This window comes from Ranitomeya imitator, chromosome 6 (assembly GCF_032444005.1).
Source record: "Ranitomeya imitator isolate aRanImi1 chromosome 6, aRanImi1.pri, whole genome shotgun sequence".
NCBI classification, from domain to species: Eukaryota; Metazoa; Chordata; class Amphibia; order Anura; family Dendrobatidae; genus Ranitomeya; species Ranitomeya imitator.
The window spans coordinates 570,606,023-570,633,804 of NC_091287.1; the positions used below are offsets into that span (position 1 = coordinate 570,606,023).

The following is a 27,782-nucleotide window of genomic DNA, read 5'->3' on the forward strand; positions in this document are numbered from 1 at the left end:
AGCGTCCCTTGAGAGTTTTTTTTAAGTTCTTCCTTTTGTTTAAAAGCTTCTTCGATTACTAATTTTCTAATACTCTCTCTCCAGAGAAACACCAAGCTTGCGGGCCATTTCCCCATTCAGACACATAAAAGCTGGTCGTGAAAATAATGAAATAGGCACACTATCATTTACAACAAACTCTATGATCTGTTTTTTAAATGTATCTACTGTCATTGTCACAGTAACGTTGTCACTGACAAAATATCTTGCAACTGCAAAGTTCTCTGCTCCTTTGTTTGGCTGGAAGAGCTGGGCACTAGTTCATTGGTTTGGATGCAGTCTTTCTCATCCACTGCTTTCAGTACTTCTGGATGAAAGCGCTGTAAATGTCTCTTTAGATTAGAAGCTCTGGTAGGAGCATTTTTATCTTCGCCTGAATATGCACTGATCTTGGCTTCACAGCATTTGTTTTCGTCTGGATCATTTGTCATACACTGACAGACATAATGTTTTCTATCTTGCGTGATGGTGAAATGTTCAAATACAGCTGACTTAATGTGACGCTTCTTTGACATTCTCAGGTTTTTAATTCTGCATTCACAATCCAAATGACAATTGTTTTTCCTAAAAACAATTGTACAAAATTATTGCCAGGTCGTACAACTGATATAGTGGTCAGTAATACTGTTATTCCTCATGTAATAAATAATATAATAATAATATAATAAATGGGAAATGTTTAAGAACATCCTAAATAGGCAGTGTAAGCGGTTTATACCTTGTGGGAATAAAAGGACTAGAAATAGGAAAAACCCAATGTGGCTAAACAAAGAAGTAAGACAGGCAATTAACAGTAAAAAGAAAGCATTTGCACTACTAAAGCAGGATGGCACCATTGAAGCTCTAAAAAACTATAGGGAGAAAAATACTTTATCTAAAAAACTAATTAAAGCTGCCAAAAAGGAAACAGAGAAGCACATTGCTAAGGAGAGTAAAACTAATCCCAAACTGTTCTTCAACTATATCAATAGTAAAAGAATAAAAACTGAAAATGTAGGCCCCTTAAAAAATAGTGAGGAAAGAATGGTTGTAGATGACGAGGAAAAAGCTAACATATTAAACACCTTCTTCTCCACGGTATTCACGGTGGAAAATGAAATGCTAGGTGAAATCCCAAGAAACAATGAAAACCCTATATTAAGGGTCACCAATCTAACCCAAGAAGAGGTGCGAAACCGGCTAAATAAGATCAAAATAGATAAATCTCCGGGTCCGGATGGCATACACCCACGAGTACTAAGAGAACTAAGTAATGTAATAGATAAACCATTATTTCTTATTTTTAGGGACTCTATAGCGACAGGATCTGTTCCGCAGGACTGGCGCATAGCAAATGTGGTGCCAATATTCAAAAAGGGCTCTAAAAGTGAACCTGGAAATTATAGGCCAGTGAGTCTAACCTCTATTGTTGGTAAAATATTTGAAGGGTTTCTGAGGGATGTTATTCTGGATTATCTCAATGAGAATAACTGTGTAACTCCATATCAGCATGGGTTTATGAGAAATCGCTCCTGTCAAACCAATCTAATCAGTTTTTATGAAGAGGTAAGCTATAGGCTGGACCACGGTGAGTCATTGGACGTGGTATATCTCGATTTTTCCAAAGCGTTTGATACCGTGCCGCACAAGAGGTTGGTACACAAAATGAGAATGCTTGGTCTGGGGGAAAATGTGTGTAAATGGGTTAGTAACTGGCTTAGTGATAGAAAGCAGAGGGTGGTTATAAATGGTATAGTCTCTAACTGGGTCGCTGTGACCAGTGGGGACCGCAGGGGTCAGTATTGGGACCTGTTCTCTTCAACATATTCATTAATGATCTGGTAGAAGGTTTACACAGTAAAATATCGATATTTGCAGATGATACAAAACTATGTAAAGCAGTTAATACAAGAGAAGATAGTATTCTGCTACAGATGGATCTGGATAAGTTGGAAACTTGGGCTGAAAGGTGGCAGATGAGGTTTAACAATGATAAATGTAAGGTTATACATATGGGAAGAAGGAATCAATGTCACCATTACACACTGAATGGGAAACCACTGGGTAAATCTGACAGGGAGAAGGACTTGGGGATCCTAGTTAATGATAAACTTACCTGGAGCAGCCAGTGCCAGGCGGCAGCTGCCAAGGCAAACAGGATCATGGGGTGCATTAAAAGAGGTCTGGATACACATGATGAGAGCATTATACTGCCTCTGTACAAATCCCTAGTTAGACCGCACATGGAGTACTGTGTCCAGTTTTGGGCACCGGTGCTCATGAAGGATATAATGGAACTAGAGAGAGTACAAAGGAGGGCAACAAAATTAATAAAGGGGATGGGAGAACTGCAATACCCAGATAGATTAGCAAAATTAGGATTATTTAGTCTAGAAAAAAGACGACTGAGGGGCGATCTAATAACCATGTATAAGTATATAAGGGGACAATACAAATATCTCGCTGAGGATCTGTTTATACCAAGGAAGGTGACGGGCACAAGGGGGCATTCTTTGCGTCTGGAGGAGAGAAGGTTTTTCCACCAACATAGAAGAGGATTCTTTACTGTTAGGGCAGTGAGAATCTGGAATTGCTTGCCTGAGGAGGTGGTGATGGTGAACTCAGTCGAGGGGTTCAAGAGAGGCCTGGATGTCTTCCTGGAGCAGAACAATATTGTATCATACAATTATTAGGTTCTGTAGAAGGACGTAGATCTGGGTATTTATTATGATGGAATATAGGCTGAACTGGATGGACAAATGTCTTTTTTCGGCCTTACTAACTATGTTACTATGTAATAGGCTGTGTTTTTACTGTGGTGATTCTGCTCATGTTATTTCTGATTGCCCTAAGCGTACTAGGAGGGTCGCTAGGTCGGTTACCATCAGTACTGTACAGCCTAAATTTCTTTTATCTGTGACCCTGATTTGCTGAGGTTCTGTAGAAGGACGTAGATCTGGGGATTTATTATGATGGAATATAGGCTGAACTGGATGGACAAATGTCTTTTTTCGGCCTTACTAACTATGTTACTATGTTACTATGTTACTATGTACTCAGTTAACTGATGCAAAGTTTGTTGAAAGGATAATACTTCTTACAGTCTTCCTCTTCTGAGTAGCAGCTGTGAGATGCTTGGAAGACGCACACCAAACATCTAGTCTAGAGGAGGAACTTTACTACTAAGAATTGGCAACACATTTTCACTTTCAGTTTCATACATTTTAAGTAGGGGGGTTGGGGCAGCATGAGGTTAACCAAGTATAAGATTAGATAAGGGCAGTGGAGAACAGTGACACACAAGAAGTAAGAAATGTCTCTATCTCCAGCAGAACTGCTTATCACTGTTGTTCATAGTTTAATAGAACATATATATTTTAGTAACCTTTATAAAATTCATATGAAAGTTCAATTATGAAATATTAATACATTTTTTTTTAAAGCTGGAGTCTGAGTCGGTACATTTCTACCGACTCAGACTCCAACCAAACTAACTCCGACTCCACAGCCCTGCGTTTAACCCTCACTTCATGTACAGTCCCCTTTAACCCTCCTCTTTATTATTATTATTATAATACATTTTTATTCCATGGTGCTTTACATGTTAAAACGGGGCAAATATAGACAAATACAATAAACATGAGCAAAAAACAAGGCACTAACCGGTACAGAAGGAGGGAGCACCCTGCCCGCGAGGGCTCAGTCTGCAGGGGATGGGTGAGGATACACTGGGAGAGGGTAGAGCTGGTTGTGCGACGGTTCAGTAGGTTGAGGATCACTGCAGGCTTTAGGCTTGTCGGATGAAGTGAGTCTTCAAGTTCTTTTTGAAGGTGTCTATGGTAGGCAAGAGTCTTGTGTTGGGGTAGAGAGTTCCATAGTATGGGGAAGCACGGGAGAAGTCTTGGATGCGGTTGTGGGAAGAAGGGATAAGAGGGGAGAAGGAGATCTTGTGAGGATCGAAGGTTGCGTGTAAGTAAGTACCGGGAGACGAGGTCACAGATGTATGGAGGAGACAGGTTGTGGATGGCTTTGTGTGTCAGTGTGAGGGTTTTTGAACTGGAGTCTCTGGACGATAGGAAGCCAGTGAAGGGCTTGGCGAAGAGGGGAGGCTGGGGAATAACTGGGAGACAGGTGAATTGGCAGCAGAGTGTAGGATGGATTGGAGTGGTGCTAGAAGGGAGGCCAGAGAGTAGGAGGTTGCAGTAGTCAAGGAGAGAGATAAGGGCGTGCACTAGTGTTTTTGTGGTTTCATTGTCGAGGAATGCACGGATTCGGGAATTATTTTTGAGTTTGAGATGGCAGGAGGAGGCAAGGGCTTGGATATGTGGCTTGAAAGATAGGGCAGAGTCGAGGATCACCCTGAGGCACCGAGCAAGCTGGACTGGGGAAAGTGAGCAGCCAATTCTGTTTTGTCCATGTTCAGTTTTAGAAAGCGAGCAGAAATGAAGGCCGAGATAGCAGACAGACCGTGTGGGATTTTGGCGAGTAAGGAGGTGAGGTCAGGTCCGGATAGGTAGATCTGCGTGTCATCGGCGTAGAGATGATACTAAAAACCGTGGGATTCTATGAACTGTCCCAGGCTGAAGGTGTAGATGGAGAAGGGTAGGGGTCCTAGACCTTAGCCTTGGGGAACACCGACAGACAAGGGGCGAGGTGAGGAGGTGGTGTGGGAGAGGGAGACACTGAATGTACGGTCTGTTAGATATGATGAGATCCAGGATAGGGCCAAGTCTGTGATACCAAGAGATGAGAGAATCTGTAGCAGGAGGGAATGGTCCACAGTGTCAAAGGCAGAAGACAGGTCCAGAAGCAGGAGGACAGAGTAGTGTCGCTTGCTCTTGGCGCTTAGTAGGTCATTGGTGACTTTAGTTAGGGCAGTTTCAGTTGTGATGTGGCGAAAGCCAGATTGTAACCACTTAAAGAGGGAGCAGGAGGAGAGGTGGGAGGACAGTTCAAGATGGACGTGCTGTTCCAGTAGTTTTGAGGCATAAGGGAGAAGAGAGATCTGGCAACAGCTAGACACAAAGGATGGGTCGAGGGAGGGCTTTTTGAGGATGGGTGTGATTGAGCATATATATTTTTTTTTTTTAACAATAAATTTTTATTGAAGTTTGCATATATAATACAAAGGAAAAACTGTAATATAATCATGCATTGCAATATGCAAAAAAAGGGGAATACCCATTTATCCAATACACAAACCAACAAACAAAGGAATGGGGAAGAGGGGGGAAAGGGACCCGAGAATGGAATACAATGCGTCCAGTTCTTGTTAGAACTTTAGAGTTCTGAGGGTCCGGATTAGTCAGGTGAAATACTGGTATAGTAAATGGGGTATGATTTGCATATTCTGCCCATGGAAGCCATATACGCTCAAATTTGCCAACTTTGTCCGTGAGTATAGCTGATAGTTTTTCATTTATCATGTACCAAGAAAGACGTGATTTAACCGTAGATGAGTCTAAATTTGATTTTTTTCCAAGAAGACGCTATGGTTTGTTTGGCTGCTAAGAATATGAATGAAATGAGGACTCGAATGTTTCGGGATATTGGGAATACGTTTGTTTAATAGTGCTTCCCAAGGATTTTTTTTTTAGGTTGGTGTTTGTTATGGAAAGGATCAGGTGATATATCCTGGTCCATAGTCTGCGTACAATTGGGCATAGCCACCAAATATGAAGCATATCTCCTGTGGAATTGCATGCTCTAAAGCAATTTGGAGAGTAATTAGCAAATGCCTTTGCCACTCTAGCTGGGGTCAGGTACCATCTGGTTAGTACTTTGTAATTTGTTTCCAACATGAGGGTATTAAACATTCCTCCAGTAGAGGAGGACCAAATTTGAGACCATTCTGAGTTTGATAAGGTAGAGCCAAGATCCGACTCCCAGCGAGATGTATAACCCAGGTGTCATGATTCACACCGTGACCGTCACCCCTGCGTCACGGGTCGGGGTGACTTTAGGCCAACAGACGGCTATCACATGTGCAGGGGGGGCTTATCTTAGTTATGCCTCCACTCCACAATGTGATGAAAAACACACACAAGGCAATTGACCTCTTAGTTTACAGCAGGGGCTTATTCTAGGTATCCCACTGCTCTTCAATATACCACGAACTGCAGGGATTTATGTATATCCCGCTTACAGTTCCACTTAAGACTTGCAGCTCTCTGGCACCCCCCTTACACTCAGGTCAGATGAGGTACTGCACCTGGGGTAATTAGTCGCCAGAAAGGCTGCCTGCTATGTACTGGCTATTGGGCACACTGCAGCGACGCGATATACTACTCCCACTCAGGCAGGAACAATAATTATCAACGCCGCAGTCGCTACAACGACACCCAAAGGCCGGAACACAATATTGCTGCCACCAGCTTCGATTAAACGGGTCCGAAGCTAACCCAAAACAGTAGCGTAATTCCCTTCAGGAGACAGGGTACGTTTTTAGAGCATGAAGAACGACTCTAGTATTAAATATTATACTCCATCAAAAGTTTCAGGCAGTGTTTATAACATAAGTCATATAAAGATGTTACAATATGAGACAATTGAAAATATGTACAAGGTAATTATAAAGGGATTAAATAAGAAAAGGTACAACTCACATGTTCTCAGTTCATATCAGGCAAAAAACCATGCTGCCCAGATGTCCCACTGCATGGGGACTGGCAGTCAGGGCTTCCCAGGTAAAACTCTGACTCACATAGGCTCCAGCAGATAGACAGACTGACTGCTGGGATCTGGCCAAAAACTTATAGCTGCAGCCTGTGACATCACAGAAAGGGGTTGGTTTACTCCGTCCCTCCTACCTCCTCAGTTTAAACTAACTTTAACCTAAATTTCTCTAATGCTTGTAACTCCGCTACAGAACATGTCATGGTCATAACAAACCCAGCATTCATCTCGTATTAACATTGGCATTCTAATGAGATCAAATATGTCCTATGTGGGATGCGTAATTACCGAGAAATCCCTACTTTTTTACCTGATGGAGTTAGAAGCTCATGTTTACAGCGGTTAACAGATCCGTCGCTGGACATAAAGAATATGTATTTTCCTTTTTTCTAGCCTAACTCATTAGCCCAATATCTTATCATATTGGAACAAAGGACTCTCATGGATTTCTGGAAACTTCTAGACAGTTCTGCTAGAGGAAGATTTGGGCCTTGTCGTAAATACCTTTTGGCAATAAAACCCTCTTCCCCCATACATTCCAACACAAAGAGACAAAGAGAGCCACAGAGTGAAGGGGGGCTTTAGCCCCCAGCATGAGCTGAAGGACAAAGCTACACCATCATATTATATTTCATACAATATTGTGTCACCAGGCAGCACCTATGAGATGGGGAATTGATGTGTGAGTAAAGGAGAGATATAATGCCTGGGGCATGTGGATTTTGGCGGCATCTCTGTTCAAAGGGAGTGAAGGAGTAAGGAGGGGTGGAATTTTTTAATAAAGATTGGACAAAATTTTTAAGCTGTAGATAGCGAAATATTTTTCCGGAGGGGAGATGGTATTTTTCACACAGGACCGAAAAGGGAATAATCCCATCAACATTGAAAAGATGATGTACTCTGGATATTCCCACCGCGACCCATAAGCGAAAGTTCCTGAGGGACTCTACCCCGGGAGAAACTGGGTATTACCCCAGATGGGGGCCAAGGGCAGGAATGGTGAAATTAATTGCGAGGAATATTTCAGTGAATCCAAACGTTTAAGTGAGTGAGCTAGAATGGGATTTGAAATATTCCTACGTTGGGAGGATCCGTAATATTGTTTCAAGGGTATTCAAGTTGAATTCAGAGGCCTCCAGGGCAGGCCACAAAGGGGGTTCAGAATAGGCGTGGTATAGGGTCAGTTGACCCAGCTGGGCTGCTTGATATTTAGAAAGGTTTGGTACTCTCAAACCTCCATTTAGACGGTGCCGATAAAGGGTAGCTCTATTTACTCTAGGGAGGCCACCCCTCCACACGAAGGTATTAACTAGTCGTTGAGATATTTTAAGATAATGGGATGGGACCGAGACTGGCAGAACTCGAAATAAGTAAAGCAGTTTAGGAATGATGGTCATCTTTAATGCAGGCACTCGGCCAAGCCAGGAGAGGTGCAATTTACCCCAAGACTGAAGTAGTGAACGAATTTTACGAAGCATATAGGGGTAATTAGCAGCATATAGGGAGTCATAGTCCAGAGTTAGTTTCACTCCCAGGTAGTCCAAACGACTTGTGGTCCATTGACGGAAAGTCATGTTTTAGTTTTGCGACCGTTGAAGAGGGAAGATATATATTCATAGCATAGGATTTAGAGGGATTGATTTGTAGGCCAAAAATGTGCTCAAAATTGTTAAGAGCTTGAAGTAGGGCTGGCAGAGACGACTGGGGTGTTGTTAAAAGAAGCAACATGTCATCAGCAAACAAAAAAAGTTTATGGGGGACTGATGCTATGTTGATTCCCTGTATATCAGAGTTGAGTCGAAGATGTATAGCTAGGGGTTCAAATGCCAAAAGAAATAATAAAGGTGATAAGGGACAGCCTTGGCGAGTGCCTCTTTTAATGGAGAAGCGAGTGGAGGAAAAGCCATTGTACCTTACATATGACGAAGGGGACCTGTAGAGGGCATGAATCCATGAAAGGAAGTGATCAGGGAATCCCCATCTTTGTAGGACCGCAAACAGATAAGGCCAAGAAATAGAATCGAAGGCTTTTTTGATATCAAGCGATAATAGCATGCTTGGTATATTACGTTGTTTGCAGTGGTGCAACAGATGAGACCCTTCTTATATTATCTGATGCTTGTCTGTTAGGAAAAAAACCCACCTGATCCCTATGTATCAAGGCACTTAGGCCCGAATTTAAACGCCGGGATAATATTTTAGCTAGAATTTTAAGATCTACATTGATGAGGGATATTGGTCTATAATTGGACCATAGTAGTTGGTCGGAATTGGGCTTTGGTATCATAGATACAGCTGCTATCAAAGAGGCTCCTCCTGGTTTATTACCTGTTGTGAATTCTGTGGTCAAGCTCCCTCCTGTGGTCATGAGTGGTACTTCGGCTGGTTCTGTCCATGAGCTTCCTGTGGTGGATGTGAGTGGGGCTGCGGCTTCTGAGTTTCCTTCCTCAGGTGACGAGGTTAAGTCGTTAGGTGCTGCTCTATTTAACTCCACCTAGTTCTTTGTTACTGGCCTCCAGTCAATGTTCCAGTATTGGTCTTGCTCTCTCCTGGATCGTTCTTGTGGCCTGTCTGCCCTGCATAAGCTAAGTTCTGCTTGTGTTACTTTTGTTTGCTATTTTTTCTGTCCAGCTTGCTATATTGGTTTGTCTTGCTTGCTGGAAGCTCTGGGACGCAGAGGAAGCACCTCCGTACCGTTAGTCGGTGCGGAGGGTCTTTTTGCGCCCTCTGCGTGGTTGTTTGTAGGTTTTTGTGCTGACCGCAAAGCTATCTTTCCTATCCTCGGTCTATTCAGTAAGTCGGGCCTCACTTTGCTAAAATCTATTTCATCTCTGTGTTTGTATTTTCATCTTTGCTCACAGTCATTATATGTGGGGGGCTGCCTTTTCCTTTGGGGAATTTCTCTGAGGCAAGGTAGGCTTATTTTTCTATCTTCAGGGCTAGCTAGTTTCTCAGGCTGTGCCCGAGGCGCCTAGGTCTGGTCAGGAGCGCTCCACGGTTACCTCTAGTGTGGTGTGATAGGATTAGGGATTGCGGTCAGCAGAGTTCCCACGTCTCAGAGCTCGTCCTATGTGATTAGCAACTATCAGGTCATTTTCTGTGCTCGTATTCACCAGGTCCATTGTGGTTCTGAATCACCAGTTCATAACAATTACCGTCTCTCAGGAAATTAAAATAGTTGGTAAGATGGGGGATTAGAAGTGGGGCGTATTTTTTATAATATAGAGCCGTAAATCCGTCTGGACCAGGTTTTTTGTTAACTTTCAATTGCTGAATAGCCAATTCTATGTCTTCAGGGGAGATAGCTTGATTTAATAGTTCAATCATATCCGAACCAAGAGCTGGGAGAGGAATAGAATCAAGGAATGCATCCAATATTTCCTTATTTACAGTGGTAGTGGCACTATACAGTTGTTTTAGCTTCTGCTGGAACAATTGGATAATCTGTTGTGGGTTGGATGTCATTCCTGAAGATGTACGTAGGCGTATTGGGGGACGGGGTTGGGGTAAACATTTTAATCGACGTGCTAAATTGGAGTTATTTTTATTGTTAAGGGCATAAAAACGTTGTTGAGACCATCGTATGGCTCGGTCCGCATTTTCGGAAAGGCATAGATCGAGTTCTTTTCGAGCATGAGAGAAGTCTTTGTATGTGGTAGGCGAAGGTGCGCTCTTCATCTGGGTCTCCAAAACCCAACACCCTGCTCTCCAAATCAGCCAACCTCGCGCATCTATCTTTTTTCGTACGGGAGGCTTCTTGAATACATAATCCTCTTAATACTGCCTTGTGGGCTTCCCATAAGGAAATTGGAGATGAAGCCGATTGGAGGTTCAGAGAGAAATATTCTTCGAGATGGCTTTTGAGTTTTTGAGCGATTTCAGGGTAGGAGAGGAGGGAATCGTTCAAAGTCCAGTCAAACGAGCGAGGTTTAGGATGGAGTGCAGAGCATGTGAGCTGGATTGGAGAATGGTCAGACCATGGGGTAGAGAGAATAGAAATGTTTGATACATTTGGAATAAAGGACGGGTGGACAAAGATATGTCTATTCTAGTATGAACTAAATGACGAGGGGAAAAATATGTATAATCTTTGTCCAAAGGGTGCCGGTCCCTCCATAAGTCTACCCAGTGATATTGAGAAAGGAGTTTATTAAAGGAAGTCAACTCCGCCGAGGGACATGACGGCGGGGGAGTAGAAGATTGTGGACTGGTAGATTTATCAAGGCTAGCTTTAAGTATGCTGTTAGAATCGCCACATAGTAACGTAGTGCTTTGGGCATGTTCGGAGACTAGTTCACATAATCGAGAGAAAAAGGCCGTTTGGTGATTGTTAGGATCATAGTAGGAAACAATGGTTACCAGCTCATCAGAAATTGAGCCTGTTATTATCAAATAACGACCTTATTTGTCGGCAACTGACGATTTAAAGACGAAGGGGACAGACCTTTTGAAACAAATGGCAACACCTAGCTAAGTAAAATAGCGGGTATGAGGCGGATAAAAATTTTGGGTAGGAGCTGGTTGAAAAGTGTCTCCTGAAGACAAACCACGTCCGCCTGTTGGGACCTGTAATATTGAAAAGCCTTGGTACGTTTATGCGGGGAATTAAGGCCACACACATTGTGGGATATGATTGTTAGTGGCATGATAAAAAAAAGTCAGACTTGCTTATGATAGCTATCAGTCGTGGCTTGGAGCGGGAGATGGGGAGGACTTTTTGGATTGGACAAGATAGATGATTTTCACTTGGGTGAATAATGGGGAAGGGGTGTTGGGTGGTTAGGACAATGTATATAAGTCGGGTCAGGCGTAAAAGGTACGTAGGGCTAGAAAGGGTAACTTCAACAGAGCATGTAGTGCTAAGCAGCAGTGTGTAGGTGATTGAGCATATTTGAAGGATGAGGAGAAGACACCAGTTGTGAGTGAGAGGTTGAAGAAGAGTGTTAGGGCTTGGATTAAGACTGTGGTGAGGTTAGGCATGAGGTGGGACGGGGGCGGATCAAGCGTGCACGTGGTGAGATGTGATCTAGACAGGAGAGTGGAGAGCTGATCTTCTGTCATGATAGAGAAGCTGGTTTTGGAGGAACAGGGCTGAGCAGCTAAGAGGGGCATAGGGCGCTGTGAGTCAAGGCTTTCTCTGATTGTATCGATCTTCTGTTTAAAGAAAGGCGATGGGGGACAGAGTAGATAATTGAAAGTGTTGAAAAGCTGTTTAGGGTTGTGAGACAGGGAGGATATGAGAGATGAGAAGTAAGTTTGTTTTGCGGCAGCCAGCGCGGACTTGAAGCTGGCGAGGGACTGCTTGTATGCGATGAAGTGCTCGGCAGAATGGGATCTCTTCTATCTTCGCTCAGCGACCCTGGAAACACGTCTCAGTTCTTTGGTCAGGCTGCTCAGCCAGGGCTGTCTGTTGATTGTACGGTTTTTGCAATGCATGAGGGAAGCAGCCGAATCGAGTGTTGCTGTTATTATGGTGTTATAAAGAGAGGCAGCAGCATCTGTGTCCTGAAGGGAAGCTATGTCTGTAGGAGGGAGAAGGGACTCAGAGAGCGCTTGTAAATTGAGATTTCTGAGATGGTGAGTGGGTTTGTGGAGTGAGGGTTGCGCGTTAGGAGAAGAGAGGGAAGAGAATGTCAGTAGGTTGTGGTCAGACGGGGGGGGGGGGGGGTGAGTTAGTGAGATTAGTAAGGGAATAGAATCGGGTGAAGATGAGGTCCAGCGTGTGGCCATCTTTGTGAGTGGGTGCAGAAGACCATTGAGTGAGGCAGTGAGCGATAAAAGTTTAGAGGCAGCTGAGGTGGAGGTGTCTAAGGGGATATTGAAGTCACCCATGATGATAGTGGGGATGTCTGCTGAGAGGAAATGAAGTAGCCAGGTGGTGAAGTGGTCGAGAAAGGTGGAGATGGCTAGTTCTGGGGGGCCAGCTGGAGGTTGGAGGGGGAGTAGATGCGGACGGAGTGCAAGGGAAGAGTAGCGGAGGGTGGTAGTGGAATTGGGGTAAAGGAGCAGGTTAAAAAAAACAACAACATTGGTCTACCCTGTCCAAGGAAGTGTCTTCGCTGGATAATGAGGTCCCATTGTTTGATGTATATTTGACTTCATTTTTCGCCTGGGGGGGAATGCAAAGGTGTGGGCTGATTATGGGAGGAATATTTTGGGCCAAACAGTATCTGATAAGAAATTCCATCAGATATCAAAATTATATAAATTAGATGCCATTTTCCCATATCTCAAATACACATGTATCAAACATACTGTAATATATCTGTAATGTGTGTGTATGTGTGATGTGTCTGTGTGATATGTGTAATATAATAATACTTTTTATTTTTATATAGTGCTAACATATTCCGCAGCGCTTTACAGTTTGCACACATTATTTTCCCCGTTGGGGCTCACAATCTACATTCCCTATCAGTATGTCTTTTGGAATGTGGGAGGAAACCGGAGAACCCGGAGGAAACCCACGCAAACACGGGGAGAACATACAAACTCCTCGCAGATGTCGTCCTTGTGGGATCCAGCGCTGCAAGGCTACTGTGCTAACCACTGAGCCACCGTGCTGTGTGTAATGTGTGTAATGTGTATGATATATGTATGTGTGATATAAGTGTAATGTGTGTATGTATGTGTGTGATATATTACACATATGTCCCACATACACACGTACAGATGTAGGTTTACAAGTCCCATCTGAAAGTTACGAGTGTGTTGGATAGTCGGACGTGTTGGGGCACAGACTTCTAGAAGATGAGGGATTTTAGGCCGAAGGCTTGGAGGCGATTCCACACTTACAAGTGTAGAATAGAGAAGGAGGTCTTGGGAGGACCGGAGATTATGTGTCGGAGATATCGGGAAATTAGTTCTTTTCTATTATTTTTGTAGGTTGAGGAAAGGACGGATTCTGGAAATATTTTTGAATTGGGTGTGGATTGAGTAGTTTGAAGGTCGGGGCAGAGTCGAGGGTTAGTCTGAGGCAGCAGACGTCTGGTACAGGGGAAAGCGTGATGTCCTTGTGCTAGATTGGGTGGCAGAGGCAGGTGAAACTGAGGAAAGACGAGTTCAGCTTTCAGCTTTAGGAAGCGAGAGGGGATGAAGGCGGACATGACTGACAGACATTCTGCACCGCAGAGAGGGGACATCAGAGCGGTAGATCAGAGCGGCATCAGCGTATAGATGGTACTGGAAGCCATGGGACGATGAGTTCTCCACAGCCAAAGGTAAAGATTGAGAAGAGTAGCAGAACACAGGGCCTTAAGGGACCCCCAACAGAGGGTGGGAGACACTAAATGTGCAGGTAGAAATACTTACAGAATCATTGTAATACCTCGTCCTCTGTTGTAAACCTCTCACACGAGCCAAGCACAGGAGAAATGCATGTTCTATCAAAGGGACTAACCTTCAGTCCTACAGAACCGCTGGATACGGCTCCGTTCTGTAGTGATATCGAGGAATTCTTCCGCAGATTGCGACTCAAAGAATTCTTTCATAACCATCCAGATATCACATCACAAGACAATGTGAACGACACAGCAAAAAGTTAAATCTGACATTTTGGACAGACACCACAATGTGCCGCAAAATATCACTATGGAGGAAAGAAAAGCCATACAAGCCTTAAAAGCAAACAACGATATCATCATCAAACCAGCAGACAAAGGAGGAGCTGTAATCATAAAGAACATGACAGATTACATCCAGGAAGCAAACAGACAACTCTTGGATATAAAATACTACACTCCACTTCAGGGAGATCCCACCAAAAATATACAGAGGAACGAACGAAAATCATCAATGGATCTGATTCCACTTCATCCTCAATGCAGGACGTGCTCTCCTGGTATTTGACCCTGGACTCCTTGGTTTCCTTGTCTCATGGCTTGCCAGTGAGTAGTGACTTAGCTTCACATTACAACTGACTGTATACATTTTTATTTTTCGCCAATATGGATTCCATTCACACGCTTTGATCAAGTGGCAAATCTGACCCAACTGATTCAGGATCTGGCTAAAGAGCACTGGAGCCTTGAATCTTCACAGTTCCAGTTGCAAGGCCAGATATCTAGCTTTATGAAAGCTCCCTATAGCTTTTTGCTGCCACTAGTGACTCCGATGTGAAAAGACGGTAGAACCATACATGGGAAAGGAGAGAGGGGCTAATATGAATGGAGTATGCAGAGTGTGTGATGGGGTGGTAGAATCATACATAGGAGAGGAGAGAGGGGCTGATATGGATGGAGTATGCAGATTGTGTGAATGGACAGAACCATACCTAGGGGAGGAGAGAGGGGCTGATATGGATGGAGTGCGCAGAGTGTGTGAAAAGGCGGTAGATCCCTACATAGAAGAGGAGAGAGGGGCTTACATGGATGGAGTGCGCAGAGTGTGTGAAAGGGCGGTAGATCCCTACATAGAAGAGGAGAGAGGGGCTTACATGGATAGAGTGTGCAGAGTGTGTGAAAGGGCGATTGAACCATACATAGGAGATGAGAGAGGGGCTGACATGGATAGAGTGTGCAGAGTGTGTGAAAGGGCGATAGATCCATACATAGAAGATGAGAGAGGGGCTGATATGGATGGAGTGTGCAGAGTGTGAAAGGGCGATAGAACCATAGATAGGAGATGAGAGAGGGGCTGATATGGATGGAGTGTGCAAAGTGTGTGAAAGGGTGATAGAACCTTACATAGGAGATGAAAGAGGGGCTTATATGGATGGAGTGCGCAGAGTGTGTGAAAAGGCGATAGAACCATAGATAGGAGATGAGAGAGGGGCTGATATGGATGGAGTGTGCAAAGTGTGTGAAAGGGTGATAGAACCTTACATAGGACATGAAAGAGGGGCTGATATGGATGGAGTGCGCAGAGTGTGTGAAAGGGCGATAGAACCATAGATAGGAGATGAGAGAGGGGCTGATATTGTTGTGAGTTCTGTTTTTGGGCTCCCTCTGGTGGTTACTGATGGTGCTGGGTGATTTGTGTTCTGCTGTCTCTGGTGTCCACCTGTTCTATTAGGATTTGGGAGTTTCCTATTTAACCGGGTTTCTTGTCATTTCCCCGCCGGCTATCAAGGTTATCAGAGTGTTTTGTTACCTCAGCTTCTGGCTTCAGTAATCTTCAGGACAAGCTAAGTTTTTGATTTTCTTGTTCCACGTTTTGCTTTATTTTTGTCTTGTCCAGCTTGCATATAATTGTTTCTTTGCTGCTGGTTGCTCTAGTGGGCTGTAATTGCTCCTCATGTTCCATGAGTTGGAACATGAGTTCAAGTAATTGCAGGATGGTTTTTTGAAGGGTTTTTTGCTGACCGCGCAGTTTACTTTTGTATCCTCTGCTATCTAGTTTTAGCGGGCCTCATTTTGCTGAATCTGTTTTCATACTGTGTATGTGCCTTCCTCTCATTTCACCGTCATTATATGTGGGGGGCTGCTATTTCTGTGGGGTATTTCTCTGGAGGCAAGAGAGGTCTGTGTTTCTTCTAATAGGGGAAGTTAGATCTTCGGCTGGTGCGAGACGTCTAGGATCAACGTAGGCACGTTCCCCGGCTATTGTTATTTGTGTGTTCAGGTTTAGGGTCGCGGTCAGCTCAGGTTCCATCACCTTAGAGCTCGTTGGTGCTTGTCCTTTTGTGATTCCCTGCCATTGGAATCATGACAGTATAGCCGGCCAAAAATGTTTGGGCTGAAGTAGGAGGAAAAGTAACATAGTAACATAGTAACATAGTTAGTAAGGCCGAAAAAAGACATTTGTCCATCCAGTTCAGCCTATATTCCATCATAATAAATACCCAGATCTACGTCCTTCTACAGAACCTAATAATTGTATGATACAGTATTGTTCTGCTCCAGGAAGACATCCAGGCCTCTCTTGAACCCCTCGACTGAGTTCGCCATCACCACCTCCTCAGGCAAGCAATTCCAGATTCTCACTGCCCTAACAGTAAAGAATCCTCTTCTATGTTGGTGGAAAAACCTTCTCTCCTCCAGACGCAAAGAATGCCCCCTTGTGCCCGTCACCTTCCTTGGTATAAACAGATCCTCAGCGAGATATTTGTATTGTCCCCTTATATACTTATACATGGTTATTAGATCGCCCCTCAGTCGTCTTTTTTCTAGACTAAATAATCCTAATTTCGCTAATCTATCTGGGTATTGTAGTTCTCCCATCCCCTTTATTAATTTTGTTGCCCTCCTTTGTACTCTCTCTAGTTCCATTATATCCTTCCTGAGCACCGGTGCCCAAAACTGGACACAGTACTCCATGTGCGGTCTAACTAGGGATTTGTACAGAGGCAGTATAATGCTCTCATCATGTGTATCCAGACCTCTTTTAATGCACCCCATGATCCTGTTTGCCTTGGCAGCTGCTGCCTGGCACTGGCTGCTCCGGGTAAGTTTATCATTAACTAGGATCCCCAAGTCCTTCTCCCTGTCAGATTTACCCAGTGGTTTCCCGTTCAGTGTGTAATGGTGACATTGATTCCCTCTTCCCATGTGTATAACCTTACATTTATCATTGTTAAACCTCATCTGCCACCTTTCAGCCCAAGTTTCCAACTTATCCAGATCCATCTGTAGCAGAATACTATCTTCTCTTGTATTAACTGCTTTACATAGTTTTGTATCATCTGCAAATATCGATATTTTACTGTGTAAACCTTCTACCAGATCATTAATGAATATGTTGAAGAGAACAGGTCCCAATACTGACCCCTGCGGTACCCCACTGGTCACAGCGACCCAGTTAGAGACTATACCATTTATAACCACCCTCTGCTTTCTATCACTAAGCCAGTTACTAACCCATTTACACACATTTTCCCCCAGACCAAGCATTCTCATTTTGTGTACCAACCTCTTGTGCGGCACGGTATCAAACGCTTTGGAAAAATCGAGATATACCACGTCCAATGACTCACCATGGTCCAGTCTATAGCTTACCTCTTCATAAAAACTGATTAGATTGGTTTGACAGGAGCGATTTCTCATAAACCCATGCTGATATGGAGTTAAACAGTTATTCTCATTGAGATAATCCAGAATAACATCCCTCAGAAACCCTTCAAATATTTTACCAACAATAGAGGTTAGACTTACTGGCCTATAATTTCCAGGTTCACTTTTAGAGCCCTTTTTGAATATTGGCACCACATTTGCTATGCGCCAGTCCTGCGGAACAGACCCTGTCGCTATAGAGTCACTAAAAATAAGAAATAATGGTTTATCTATTACATTACTTAGTTCTCTTAGTACTCGTGGGTGTATGCCATCCGGACCCGGAGATTTATCTATTTTAATCTTATTTAGCCGGTTTCGCACCTCTTCTTGGGTTAGATTGGTGACCCTTAATATAGGGTTTTCATTGTTTCTTGGGATTTCACCTAGCATTTCATTTTTCACCATGAATACCGTGGAGAAGAAGGTGTTTAATATGTTAGCTTTTTCCTCGTCATCTACAACCATTCTTTCCTCACTATTTTTTAAGGGGCCTACATTTTCAGTTTTTATTCTTTTACTATTGATATAGTTGAAGAACAGTTTGGGATTAGTTTTACTCTCCTTAGCAATGTGCTTCTCTGTTTCCTTTTTGGCAGCTTTAATTAGTTTTTTAGATAAAGTATTTTTCTCCCTATAGTTTTTTAGAGCTTCAATGGTGCCATCCTGCTTTAGTAGTGCAAATGCTTTCTTTTTACTGTTAATTGCCTGTCTTACTTCTTTGTTTAGCCACATTGGGTTTTTCCTATTTCTAGTCCTTTTATTCCCACAAGGTATAAACCGCTTACATTGCCTATTTAGGATGTTCTTAAACATTTCCTCACAAAAGTAGTGTGAGGAAGTTTTTTTTTTTTTTTTTTTTCTCTCCTCTGAGGTTGCTGCCTAGCCTTAATTGCTGCCTGGCTGAATTTTTTTTTTTTCCTCCTCTTAATCCTTGAATGGCTCTGACCTTAGCTGTTTATCATGGACGTCCAGAGTTTAGCTTCCAGCTTGAATAATCTTCCTGCTAAGGTTCAAAATATACAAGATTTTGTTGTACATGCTCCTATGTCTGAACCTAGAATTCCTATTCCAGAGTTCTTTGCTGGAGATAGATCTAGTTTTCTGAATTTTAGGAACAATTGCAAGCTGTTCCTTTCTTTGAAATCTCGCTCTTCTGGAGACCCTGCTCAGCAGGTTAAGATTATTATATCTTTCCTGCGGGGTGACCCTCAAAATTGGGCATTTGCATTGGCACCAGGGGATCCTGCGTTGCTTAATGTGGATGCGTTTTTTCTGGCATTGGGTTTGCTCTATGAGGAACCTAACCAGGAGATTCAGGCTGAAAAAGCTTTATTAGCTCTCTCTCAGGGGCAAGATGAAGCAGAAATATATTGTCAAAAATTTCGGAAATGGTCAGTGCTTACTCAGTGGAATGAGTGCGCCCTGGCTGCAAAGTTCAGAGATGACCTTTCTGAGGCCATTAAAGATGTTATGGTGGGGTTCCCTGCGCCTACGGGTCTGAATGAGTCTATGACTATGGCTATTCAGATTGATCGGCGTTTACGGGAGCGCAAACCTGTGCACCATTTGGCGGTGTCTTCTGAACAGGCACTTGAGACAATGCAATGTGATAGAGTTCAGTCTAGAAGTGAACGGCAAAACTATAGGCGGAAAAATGGGTTGTGTTTTTATTGTGGTGATTCAGCTCATGTTATATCAGCATGCTCTAAACGCACAAAAAAGGTTGATAAGTCTGTTGCCATTAGTACTTTACAGTCTAAGTTCATTCTGTCTGTGACTCTGATTTGTTCATTATCAGCCATTTCCGTCGATGCCTATGTGGATTCAGGCGCTGCCCTGAGTCTTATGGATTGGTCATTTGCCAACCGCTGTGGGTTTAGTCTGGAGCCTCTGGAAGTCCCTATTCCTTTGAAAGGAATTGACTCTACACCTTTGGCTATGAATAAACCTCAGTACTGGACACAAGTGACCATGCGTATGACTCCCGTTCATCAGGAGGTGATTCGCTTCCTGGTATTGTATAATTTACATGATGTTCTAGTACTTGGTCTGCCATGGTTACAAACTCATAATCCAGTCCTTGACTGGAAAACAATGTCTGTGTTAAGCTGGGGATGTCAGGGGGTTCATGATGATGCACCTCCGATTTCTATCGCTTCATCTACTCCTTCTGAGGTTCCTGTATTTTTGTCTGATTATCGGGATGTTTTTGAGGAGCCTAAGCTCAGTTCGCTTCCTCCTCACAGGGATTGCGATTGTGCTATAGATTTAATTCCTGGTAGTAAATTTCCTAAAGGTCGTTTGTTCAATCTGTCAGTGCCAGAGCATACTGCTATGCGGGATTATGTTAAGGAGTCCTTGGAAAAGGGACATATCCGTCCATCTTCGTCCCCTTTTGGGAGCAGGTTTTTTTTTCGTGGCCAAAAAAGATGGGTCCTTGAGGCCTTGTATAGATTATCGTCTTTTGAATAAGATTACCGTAAAATATCAGTATCCTTTGCCTTTGTTGACTGATTTGTTTGCTCGCATTAAGGGGGCTAAATGGTTCACTAAGATTGATCTTCGGGGTGCGTATAATCTTATACGAATAAAGCAAGGTGATGAGTGGAAAACCGCATTTAATACGCCTGAGGGCCATTTTGAGTATTTGGTAATGCCTTTCGGACTTTCTAATGCTCCTTCAGTCTTCCAGTCCTTTATGCACGATATTTTCCGTGAATATCTGGATAAATTTATGATTGTGTATTTGGATGATATTTTGGTTTTTTCTGATGACTGGGAGTCTCATGTTCAGCAGGTCAGGAAGGTGTTTCAGGTCCTGCGGGCTAATTCCTTGTTTGTAAAGGGCTCAAAGTGTCTCTTTGGAGTCCAGAAGATTTCTTTCTTGGGGTATATTTTTTCCCCTTCTACTATTGAGATGGATCCCGTCAAGGTTCGGGCTATTTGTGACTGGACGCAGCCTGCATCTCTTAAGAGTCTGCAGAAGTTCTTGGGCTTTGCTAATTTCTATCGTCGTTTTATAACTAATTTTTCTAGTGTTGTTAAGCCTTTGACGGATTTGGCTAAGAAGGGTGCTGATGTTGCTGATTGGTCTCCTGCGGCTGTGGAGGCCTTTCAGGAACTTAAACGCCGGTTTTCTTCTGCTCCTGTGTTGCGTCAGCCTGATGTTTCGCTTCCTTTCCAAGTTGAGGTTGATGCTTCCGAGATTGGAGCGGGGCGGTTTTGTCACAGAGAAGCTCCGATTGCTCGGTGATGAAGCCATGTGCGTTCTTTTCTAGAAAATTTTCGCCCGCTGAGCGGAATTATGATGTGGGTAATCGGGAACTTTTGGCCATGAAGTGGGCATTTGAGGAGTGGCGTCATTGGCTGGAGGGTGCTAGACATCGTGTGGTGGTCTTGACTGATCACAAAAATCTGATTTACCTTGAGTCTGCCAGGCGTCTGAATCCTAGACAGGCTCGTTGGTCACTGTTTTTCTCTCGTTTCAATTTTGTGGTTTCATACCTGCCAGGTTCAAAGAATGTGAAGGCGGATGCTCTTTCTAGGAGTTTTGTGCCTGACTCCCCTGGAAATTCTGAGCCCACTGGTATCCTTAGGGATGGGGTGATTTTGTCTGCTGTCTCCCCAGACTTGCGACGTGCTTTGCAGGAGTTTCAGGCGGGTAAACCTGATCGTTGTCCGCCTGAGAGACTGTTTGTTCCGAATAGTTGGACCAGTAGAGTCATCTCCGAGGTCCATTCTTCTCCGTTGGCAGGTCATCCTGGAATATTTGGTACTAGAGACTTGGTGGCCAGGTCTTTTTGGTGGCCTTCCTTGTCGAGGGATGTGCGTTCTTTTGTGCAGTCTTGTGAGGTTTGTGCTCGGGCTAAGCCTTGCTGTTCTCGAGCCAGTGGATTGTTGTCACCTTTGCCTATCCCGAAGAGGCCTTGGACGCACATTTCCATGGACTTTATTTCGGATCTCCCTGTCTCTCAAAAAATGTCTGTCATCTGGGTTGTGTGTGACCGCTTTTCTAAAATGGTTCATCTTGTACCCTTGCCTAAGTTGCCTTCCTCCTCTGAGTTGGTCCCTCTGTTTTTCCAGAACGTGGTTCGTTTGCATGGGATTCCGGAGAACATCATTTCTGACAGGGGATCCCAGTTTGTGTCTAGATTTTGGCGGACGTTCTGTGCTAAGATGGGCATTGATTTGTCCTTTTCGTCTGCATTCCACCCTCAGACAAATGGCCAGACGGAGCGAACTAATCAGACCTTGGAAACTTATTTGAGGTGTTTTGTTTCTGCTGATCAGGATGACTGGGTTACCTTTTTGTCGTTGGCCGAGTTTGCCCTTAATAATCGGGCTAGTTCTGCTACCTTGGTTTCTCCTTTCTTTTGTAATTCGGGGTTTCATCCTCGTTTTTCCTCTGGTCAGGTGGAGCCTTCTGATTGTCCTGGAGTGGACATGGTGGTGGATGGGTTGCATCGGATTTGGAGTCATGTGGTGGACAATTTAAAGTTGTCCCAGGAGAAGGCTCAGCAGTTTGCTAATCGCCGTCGCCGCGTGGGTCCTCGACTTCGTGTTGGGGACTTGGTGTTGTTGTCTTCTTGTTTTGTTCCTATGAAGGTCTCTTCTCCTAAGTTCAAGCCTCGGTTCATCGGTCCTTATAGGATCTTGGAAATTCTTAACCCTGTGTCGTTTCGTTTGGATCTCCCGGCATCGTTTGCTATTCATAATGTGTTCCATCGGTCGTTGTTGCGGAGGTATGAGGTACCTGTTGTTCCTTCGCTTGAGCCTCCTGCTTCGGTGCTGGTGGAGGGAGAATTGGAGTATGTTGTAGAGAAGATCTTGGATTCTCGTGTTTCCAGACGGAAACTCCAATATTTGGTCAAGTGGAAGGGTTATGGTCAGGAGGATAATTCTTGGGTGGTTGCCTCTGATGTTCATGCTGATGATTTGGTCCGCGCTTTTCATAGGGCTCATCCTGGTCGCCCTGGTGGTTCTCGTGAGGGTTCGGTGACCCCTCCTCAAGGGGGGGGTACTGTTGTGAGTTCTGTTTTTGGGCTCCCTCTGGTGGTTACAGATGGTACTGGGTGATTTGTGTTCTGCTGTCTCTGGTGTCCACCTGTTCTATTAGGATTTGGGAGTTTCCTATTTAACCGGGCTTTCTTGTCATTTCCCCGCCGGCTATCAAGGTTATCAGAGTGTTTTGTTACCTCAGCTTCTGGCTTCAGTAATCTTCAGGACAAGCTAAGTTTTTGATTTTCTTGTTCCACGTTTTGCTTTATTTTTGTCTTGTCCAGCTTGCATATAATTGTTTCTTTGCTGCTGGTTGCTCTAGTGGGCTGTAATTGCTCCTCATGTTCCATGAGTAATTGCAGGATGGTTTTTTGAAGGGTTTTTTGCTGACCGCGCAGTTTACTTTTGTATCCTCTGCTATCTAGTTTTAGCGGGCCTCATTTTGCTGAATCTGTTTTCATACTGTGTATGTGCCTTCCTCTCATTTCACTGTCATTATATGTGGGGGGCTGCTATTTCTGTGGGGTATTTCTCTGGAGGCAAGAGAGGTCTGTGTTTCTTCTAATAGGGGAAGTTAGATCTTCGGCTGGTGCGAGACGTCTAGGATCAACGTAGGCACGTTCCCCGGCTATTGTTATTTGTGTGTTCAGGTTTAGGGTCGCGGTCAGCTCAGGTTCCATCACCCTAGAGCTCGTTGGTGCTTGTCCTTTTGTGATTCCCTGCCATTGGAATCATGACAGATATAGAGTGAGTGTGCAGAGTGTGTGAAAGGGCGATAGAACCATACATAGGAGATGAAAGAGGGGATGCTATGAATAGAGTGTGCAGAGTGTGTGAAAGGGCAATAGAGCCATACATAGGAGATGAAAGAGGGGATGCTATGAATAGAGTGTGCAGAGTGTGTGAAAGGGCAATAGAACCATACATAGGAGATGAGAGAGGGGCTGTTATGGATGGAGTGCGCAGAGTGTGTGAAAGGGCAATAGAACCATACATAGGAGATGAAAGAGGGGATGCTATGAATAGAGTGTGCAGAGTGTGTGAAAGGGCAATAGAGCCATACATAGGAGATGAAAGAGGGGATGCTATGAATAGTGTGCAGAGTGTGTGAAAGGGCAATAGAACCATACATAGGAGATGAGAGAGGGGCTGTTATGGATGGAGTGCGCAGAGTGTGTGAAAGGGCAATAGAACCATACATAGGAGATGAAAGAGGGGATGCTATGAATAGAGTGTGCAGAGTGTGTGAAAGGGCAATAGAACCGTACATAGGAGATGAGAGAGGGGCTGTTATGGATGGAGTGTGCAGAGTGTGTGAAAGGGCAATAGAACCGTACATAGGAGATGAGAGAGGGGCTGATATGGATGGAGTGTGCAGAGTGTGTGAAAGGGCAATAGAACCGTACATAGCAGATGAGAGAGGGGCTGATATGGATGGAGTGCGCAGAGTGTGTGAAAAGGCGGTAGATCCCTACATAGAAGAGGAGAGAGGGGCTTACATGGATGGAGTGCGCAGAGTGTGTGAAAGGGCGGTAGATCCCTACATAGAAGAGGAGAGAGGGGCTTACATGGATAGAGTGTGCAGAGTGTGTGAAAGGGCGATTGAACCATACATAGGAGATGAGAGAGGGGCTGACATGGATAGAGTGTGCAGAGTGTGTGAAAGGGCGATAGAACCATACATAGGAGATGAGAGAGGGGCTGATATGGATGGAGTGTGCAAAGTGTGTGAAAGGGCAATAGAACCATACATAGGAGATGAAAGAGGGGATGCTATGAATAGAGTGTGCAGAGTGTGTGAAAGGGTGATAGAACCATACATAGGAGATGAGAGAGGGGCTGATATGGATGGAGTGCACAGAGTGTGTGAAAGGGCAGTAGATATGAGTGACCACTGTAGCCAGAACATAAATGGCTTACCTGTCTCCTGTCCACCTGCCATGTTTATCTGCTCTGGCACTTTGAAAAATAAGTATCTTCCAAAAAATCTGCACAAGCGTCTTCCCGTTGGCTCTGTCTAATTATATAGGAAAGACTGTGCTTAGATCTAGTACTAATTTAACTTGGTAACAATCAATCAACTAACTTAAGACAGCAAGAAACAATAAGATGCAAAGACAAACCAACAGGCTTGCAGCCTAACATGGATCATAAACTCTTTGATGTGACCTCACCGGACATCAGAGGCAGTTGCAGCCAGGGGTCACGGGATGGGGATGAGTGGACAGCAATAGCGCCTCTCACAGGCACATTTGGAAAGGCAAGGTTTATATTGATCTCTTCAATATGGGCTTGCAAATGCAAATGTGGATGCAGGCTTTAAAGGGTTAAAATAAAACAGATGAATGAAATATCTCTCTTCTCTTCGCATAGGTATTTGAGTGAGATGCATTCCATGTTTAGCTGCCCTGGCACTACATCATCTGCTGTATCCTATACAAGGGATGACTTTCTCAATATCTAATGATGTATTTCCACATGCAGAGAACATATTATCTCAGGAGGAACACTGCGTGCAGTCTGTCACCTTCCATGTGAGGCGTCTTCCCCCATGGGATCTTGGGAAAGTAGCATTGCGTGGTCTTCACCCGGAGATGGAGGAGTGTTTTCTAGAGCTCTATGTGGAGAACGTAAGTGGTCGAGAAGAATTCCTCTTGATGCGATCCTCAGACCGGACGACGATTCTTGTCACCTTCCATGAGCCACTGAGTGATGAAGGTGAGTGCGGACTCTTCCCAGATATTCCCAGGTCGTAGCTTTATCTTCACTTCTGTAAGATATTTATTTGTCTGCTTTTGTCTAGAATTTGACAATTTGGAAAGAAATGTTGAGAAGAGGCCAGTGCAAGGGTCTTCCCTCTCAGTTCAGCGTGTCCGCCTCTGTGCTGAAGTCTTGGTGGAGAATCTTGGGGAAAGTGTCTCCACTGACCTCCTGGAGATGTATTTTGAGAGTCGGCGAAGTGGAGGAGGCCGTGTAAACTCAGTAACGATGCTCAGGAACAACTCTGCTGCCATAGTGTCCTTTGATGATGTTAACGGTGAGTGAGACGCAGTGGTAAATGTGATGTAACTGGCCTAAGGTATGAAATCTTCATCTACAGCGATTATGCGGAGGAACAAATGAACTTTAGACTGCTTAACATTCACTTCTGGATGGAGACGATCATTGTGTATCAAATGTCCGCCACCTCTTTGCAATGGTGTCATCATTATCTCCTGACCTTCCTCTCCCCAATCTTTCTATGAGATGAGGAATATTCCATGATCTCTAGCTGTGTTCGTGATGATATATGGATATTTTTTTTTAACATCGCAGGCACTTCATGGTATGTGGGTGTCATTGATTGTGTAATTGCCATGCCATTTAACAATGCCGTTTACCTGTGTTTCCTTCAGTTGCCACGCGGGTTCTGACCCGAACACATTCACTGCAGAGCTCTCAGCTGACTGTCTCCCCATACTACCCTGCTCTTCTTGGGTCTCCAAGTATAGAGGAGACTGGATCCCCAGATGAAAAGAACAGAGGAGTTCCAAACATTATGAAGGACTGTGGCATTGAACAGCTGACAGGCATAAAAACGGAGGATAAGATGGAGATTCCGGACTGTCTAGATCAGAAGCTGAATTTAATGGAGTCGGGTGACAATCAAGCCAGAGCCTCATCTCTTGGTAGCCATAAAGAGCAGGACATGGATCCACAGGAAGCACAGATGACACAAATAGATCCTCCAATGATGGGTGCAAGGGATAACACTGGAGCAAGCACCTTTCTACAGCCAGAAGAAGTTGAGGTCCTCATGGACTCATCGGAGCTTCGGTTCCTGCAAGAATATCACCATGAGCTGCTGGCAGGAATCAGCCAGGTCACCATTGTCCCTCTGGAGGCACAGGGCAACTGTGGATTTAAGGTGAGTGTCTGGTGCTGGATTCTGAGACGTCCATGAACGTTTAGCTTCAGATTAATAGACACTATATTATTATTATAATTCTGTGCTCCATCAAATGGTGTTTGGATTTCTTCTGACTCGATTCTAGTCTCTTTGCATCTTGTGTCCTCATCCACCCTGATGCAGAAGTCAAGTAGCTTCATGCTTGTTGTCTCCATGAGCACGTGAAAGAATTCCAATATTCCCAAAGAGCCAAACATAATCCTGTTGTATCATACGTAGTGTAACATCCGGCTGTTGTATCACACAGGATATCTCTATGTAGTGTAACATCCGGCTGTTGTATCACAGGATATCTCTATGTAGTGTAACATCCGGCTGTTGTATCACACAGGATATCTCTATGTAGTGTAACATCCGGCTGTTGTATCCCACGGGATATCTCTATGTAGTGTAACATCCGGCTGTTGTATCACACGGGATATCTCTATGTAGTGTAACATCCGGCTGTTGTATCACACAGGATATCTCTATGTAGTGTAACATCCGGCTGTTGTATCACACGGGATATCTCTATGTAGTGTAACATCCGGCTGTTGTATCACACGGGATATCTCTATGTAGTGTAACATCCGGCTGTTTTATCACACAGGATATCTCTATGTAGTGTAACATCCGGCTGTTGTATCACACGGGATATCTCTATGTAGTGTAACATCCGGCTGTTTTATCACACAGGATATCTCTATGTAGTGTAACATCCGGCTGTTGTATCACACGGGATATCTCTATGTAGTGTAACATCCGGCTGTTGTATCACACGGGATATCTCTATGTAGTGTAACATCCGGCTGTTGTATCACACGGGATATCTCTATGTAGTGTAACATCCGGCTGTTGTATCCCACGGGATATCTCTATGTAGTGTAACATCCGGCTGTTGTATCACACAGGATATCTCTATGTAGTGTAACATCCGGCTGTTGTATCCCACGGGATATCTCTATGTAGTGTAACATCCGGCTGTTGTATCACACAGGATATCTCTATGTAGTGTAACATCCGGCTGTTGTATCACATGGGATATCTCTATGTAGTGTAACATCCGGCTGTTGTATCACACGGGATATCTCTATGTAGTGTAACATCCGGCTGTTGTATCACACGGGATATCTCTATGTAGTGTAACATCCGGCTGTTGTATCCCACGGGAT

General features: G+C 44.1%; 1 protein-coding gene across 3 annotated transcripts in view; it reads left to right on the top strand.

Moving 5' to 3' along the window:
• PARP10 (poly(ADP-ribose) polymerase family member 10) overlaps window positions 1-27,782 on the top strand; it is a 110,430-nt gene that overhangs the window by 40,858 nt on the left and 41,790 nt on the right. For all 3 annotated transcript variants that reach the window (XM_069732102.1, XM_069732103.1, XM_069732104.1), the window contains exons 3-5: window positions 25,161-25,400; window positions 25,486-25,719; window positions 26,078-26,589. In XM_069732102.1, coding sequence (XP_069588203.1) covers window positions 25,161-25,400; window positions 25,486-25,719; window positions 26,078-26,589 — 986 coding nt within the window. The remainder of the gene's footprint in view (window positions 1-25,160; window positions 25,401-25,485; window positions 25,720-26,077; window positions 26,590-27,782) is intronic.